Genomic DNA, 5,000 nt, shown 5'->3' on the forward strand with positions numbered 1-5,000 from the left:
AGTGGGAATAGGAAACTTCCTAAGATCAGGGCCCTGCAGGATCTGACACAGTTCCACATGAGACACTGCAAAAATCAGAGACTATTCTACCAGGCGTTTCCACATCCTAGCACAGCCAGGTTGAAGTCATTCCTAGACCTATATTACCCTGGCTACACAAAAATAAGACCTGCAAGAAAACAACCCCTAGCATGATTTTTGAAGGTTTTTTGGAGATGCACTTAAAATATATACCCTACTCCTTAGAACAGAGCAGGATTACAGGATTCCCGAGACACAGTTAGTCTGGTCACGATGCAGTACATAGTGAAATCCTTAGGAAAAAAAAAAGGGCATCCCCCGAAAATAAGCCCTAATGCATCTTTTGGAGCAAAAATTAATATAAGACCCTGTCTTATTTTTTTTGGAAACATAGTTTCCCATCTTGGGAGTAGGAACCAGTAAAAGTCCAGTCAAAGCAACTGTAATTAAGTTCTTTGTAGGCTAGCATGACAAGTAAAGGGACAGGCAATCTGAGGAACTAGCCGAGATCTCAAACAGCCCCAGCTTTGGGCATCAGAAGAGACTCCCATAAAAATACTCGGCTCGAAACAGCAGGTTTTCACACAGTATTTCACACAGGCAAGCAAGCAAGTAAAGATAACCAAAACAGTGAAATTCCCCTTTCTGGGCATTCAGCCAGAACTTGCAGTGAGGACCTCTACAAGGTTAAACTGCAACCTTACATTTGGCCTCTCGTGGGTATGGTGGGGGATGAGCCTGTCGCCATTTGCTATTGTTACTGTTTTCCTATTTATTGCATTTATGGGTGATTTCACTGTTTTAATCTTCTTTGTTGTTCACCGCCCTGAGCCCTACAGAGGAGGGCGGGTTATAAATTTAAATAAATACATAAATAAGTTGAGGATCTGGGGTACCCCACAGCCATGCCCTGGTTCAGCTGCGCCATCTCCACTTACCTGCATAGATGACAAGGCCGTAGCAGGTCTCCGTATTCCGGATCCTGCAGCCGCGTAACAATATCTGCTCGCTGTCCAGAGGGTACGTCTCATCACGCCATTCCAGGGTGCCGATGAAGGTGTGCAGTCTACTGTTGGGTTCTTCACAGGTCACTTTCCCTGAGCCACAACGACACAAAAGCGAGGACGTGATCTCTCTGCACACTGTTCACCACCCACTTCTCCCCTTGGCAGGGCCAATTCAGGCTACACACTCTCTCACCCACAGAGACACAGACACATACTGAGTTGACAACTCTGGGTTGGGAAATTTGTGGAGATTTGAGCATAGGCCCTGGAGAGGGTGGGGTTTGAGGAGAGAGGGGACCCCAGCTGGCGGCATCCATTGAAAATGCTGCTCAGAGAATTGTGGAGGACTAATAAAGGAAACACTTCTTCTACACATCTAATACATGATTGGTGTTTGGAATATGCTGCCACAGGAGGTGGTGATGGCCACTAACCTGGATAGCTTTAAAAAGGGCTTGGACAGATTTATGGAGGAGAAGTCGATCTATAGCTACCAATCTTGATCCTCCTTGATCTGAGGTTGCAAAGGCCTTAGCAGACCAGGTGCTCAGGAGCAGGAGCAGCAGAAGGCCGTTGCTTTCACATCCTGCACATGAGCTTCCAAAGGCACCTGGTGGGCCACTGCGAGTAGCAGAGTGCTGGACTAGATGGACTCTGGTCTGATCCAGCAGGCTCGTTCTTATGTTCTTATGTCCTTATGGTATAATGTTTTATGACAGTGGTGGCAAACCTATGGCACGGGTGCCAGAGGTGGCACTCAGAGCACTCTCTGTAGGCACGCGTGCCCAGAGTTCATCATGTGGGTGGGGCAGAAAATCACTTCCCACACACACATCTAGGCTGGCCTGGGCACAATCCTTTACCTGGGAGTAAGCTTTCAGTTTTACTGGCAATGGGGCTTGCTTCTAGATGCAAACCCTCCTAGGGTCGTGATTCACCCATTCGAAGCGTTGCAAGGTTGCTTCACCAAACTTACTCCTGAGTAATGCGCACCCTCAGAGCCAACCGTTTTTTCTAAACTAAAACCTCAGTATTCAGGTTAAATTCAGTATTCAGTATTCAGTATTCAGGTATTGGCACTTTGCAATAAATAAGTGGGTTTTGGGTTGCAATTTGGGCACTCGGTCTCGAAAAGGTTAGCCATCACTGTTTTATGATTGATTTATTTCTGACAGTATTTATGGGTAATTTGCGCCCATGTCGTCTCCTTCACATTGAGCAGACATTCCCTTTGGGTTGGATTCTCGGTTATGCATACGCTTTCCACTCTCCGGAACTCTCCGATCAGAGAATCCCCATGGTTTCCAAAAGCTGCTGAAGTGCAACCTTTTCTCTCCCTTCGCAGAGAAAGCGAAGGAGATCATTGTGCGTTAAGCTTTCTTTGGGGGGTTCTTTTGGCTCGTCTCCACCTTTCCCCGCCCACACCACAGTGGCTTCAGGAGCAGCAGTGGTGTAGGAGGTTAAGAGCTCGTGTATCTAATCTGGAGGAACCGGGTTTGATTCCCAGCTCTTCCGCCTGAGCTGTGGAGGCTTATTTGGGGAATTCAGATTAGCCTGTACACTGCCACACACGCCAGCTGGGTGACCTTGGGCTAGTCACAGCTTCTCGGAGCTCTCTCAGCCCCACCCACCTCACAGGGTGTTTGTTGTGAGGGGGGAAGGGCAAGGAGATTGTAAGCCCCTTTGAGTCTTTTGCAGGAGAGAAAGGGGGGATATAAATTCAAAACTTCTTGTACTTCTTAGCTTCTTACTTCTTCTTCTTCTTCTTCTTCTTCTTCTTTGGGGGGGGGGGGGGGTGGGGGGGGGGGGGGGTGGGGGGGGGGGGGGGTGGGGGGGGGGGGGGGTGGGGGGGGGGGGGGGTGGGGGGGGGGGGGGGTGGGGGGGGGGGGGGGTGGGGGGGGGGGGGGGTGGGGGGGGGGGGGGGTGGGGGGGGGGGGGGGTGGGGGGGGGGGGGGGTGGGGGGGGGGGGGGGTGGGGGGGGGGGGGGGTGGGGGGGGGGGGGGGTGGGGGGGGGGGGGGGTGGGGGGGGGGGGGGGTGGGGGGGGGGGGGGGTGGGGGGGGGGGGGGGTGGGGGGGGGGGGGGGTGGGGGGGGGGGGGGGTGGGGGGGGGGGGGGGTGGGGGGGGGGGGGGGTGGGGGGGGGGGGGGGTGGGGGGGGGGGGGGGTGGGGGGGGGGGGGGGTGGGGGGGGGGGGGGGTGGGGGGGGGGGGGGGTGGGGGGGGGGGGGGGTGGGGGGGGGGGGGGGTGGGGGGGGGGGGGGGTGGGGGGGGGGGGGGGTGGGGGGGGGGGGGGGTGGGGGGGGGGGGGGGTGGGGGGGGGGGGGGGTGGGGGGGGGGGGGGGTGGGGGGGGGGGGGGGTGGGGGGGGGGGGGGGTGGGGGGGGGGGGGGGTGGGGGGGGGGGGGGGTGGGGGGGGGGGGGGGTGGGGGGGGGGGGGGGTGGGGGGGGGGGGGGGTGGGGGGGGGGGGGGGTGGGGGGGGGGGGGGGTGGGGGGGGGGGGGGGTGGGGGGGGGGGGGGGTGGGGGGGGGGGGGGGTGGGGGGGGGGGGGGGTGGGGGGGGGGGGGGGTGGGGGGGGGGGGGGGTGGGGGGGGGGGGGGGTGGGGGGGGGGGGGGGTGGGGGGGGGGGGGGGTGGGGGGGGGGGGGGGTGGGGGGGGGGGGGGGTGGGGGGGGGGGGGGGTGGGGGGGGGGGGGGGTGGGGGGGGGGGGGGGTGGGGGGGGGGGGGGGTGGGGGGGGGGGGGGGTGGGGGGGGGGGGGGGTGGGGGGGGGGGGGGGTGGGGGGGGGGGGGGGTGGGGGGGGGGGGGGGTGGGGGGGGGGGGGGGTGGGGGGGGGGGGGGGTGGGGGGGGGGGGGGGTGGGGGGGGGGGGGGGTGGGGGGGGGGGGGGGTGGGGGGGGGGGGGGGTGGGGGGGGGGGGGGGTGGGGGGGGGGGGGGGTGGGGGGGGGGGGGGGTGGGGGGGGGGGGGGGTGGGGGGGGGGGGGGGTGGGGGGGGGGGGGGGTGGGGGGGGGGGGGGGTGGGGGGGGGGGGGGGTGGGGGGGGGGGGGGGTGGGGGGGGGGGGGGGTGGGGGGGGGGGGGGGTGGGGGGGGGGGGGGGTGGGGGGGGGGGGGGGTGGGGGGGGGGGGGGGTGGGGGGGGGGGGGGGTGGGGGGGGGGGGGGGTGGGGGGGGGGGGGGGTGGGGGGGGGGGGGGGTGGGGGGGGGGGGGGGTGGGGGGGGGGGGGGGTGGGGGGGGGGGGGGGTGGGGGGGGGGGGGGGTGGGGGGGGGGGGGGGTGGGGGGGGGGGGGGGTGGGGGGGGGGGGGGGTGGGGGGGGGGGGGGGTGGGGGGGGGGGGGGGTGGGGGGGGGGGGGGGTGGGGGGGGGGGGGGGTGGGGGGGGGGGGGGGTGGGGGGGGGGGGGGGTGGGGGGGGGGGGGGGTGGGGGGGGGGGGGGGTGGGGGGGGGGGGGGGTGGGGGGGGGGGGGGGTGGGGGGGGGGGGGGGTGGGGGGGGGGGGGGGTGGGGGGGGGGGGGGGTGGGGGGGGGGGGGGGTGGGGGGGGGGGGGGGTGGGGGGGGGGGGGGGTGGGGGGGGGGGGGGGTGGGGGGGGGGGGGGGTGGGGGGGGGGGGGGGTGGGGGGGGGGGGGGGTGGGGGGGGGGGGGGGTGGGGGGGGGGGGGGGTGGGGGGGGGGGGGGGTGGGGGGGGGGGGGGGTGGGGGGGGGGGGGGGTGGGGGGGGGGGGGGGTGGGGGGGGGGGGGGGTGGGGGGGGGGGGGGGTGGGGGGGGGGGGGGGTGGGGGGGGGGGGGGGTGGGGGGGGGGGGGGGTGGGGGGGGGGGGGGGTGGGGGGGGGGGGGGGTGGGGGGGGGGGGGGGTGGGGGGGGGGGGGGGTGGGGGGGGGGGGGGGTGGGGGGGGGGGGGGGTGGGGGGGGGGGGGGGTGGGGGGGGGGGGGGGTGGGGGGGGGGGGGGGTGGGGGGGGGGGGGGGTGGGGGGGGGGGGGGG

At 67.7% G+C, this 5,000-nt stretch overlaps 1 protein-coding gene across 1 annotated transcript in view; it reads right to left on the reverse strand.

The window, feature by feature from the left end:
* Positions 1 to 5,000, reverse strand: part of LOC125433264 (phospholipid-transporting ATPase IK-like) — a 23,246-nt gene that overhangs the window by 15,252 nt on the left and 2,994 nt on the right. The window contains exon 2 of the mRNA XM_048497765.1: positions 960 to 1,118. Coding sequence (XP_048353722.1) covers positions 960 to 1,118 — 159 coding nt within the window. The remainder of the gene's footprint in view (positions 1 to 959; positions 1,119 to 5,000) is intronic.

The sequence above is a fragment of the Sphaerodactylus townsendi genome, linkage group LG05 (genome assembly GCF_021028975.2).
Source record: "Sphaerodactylus townsendi isolate TG3544 linkage group LG05, MPM_Stown_v2.3, whole genome shotgun sequence".
In the NCBI taxonomy this organism is placed as follows: domain Eukaryota; kingdom Metazoa; phylum Chordata; class Lepidosauria; order Squamata; family Sphaerodactylidae; genus Sphaerodactylus; species Sphaerodactylus townsendi.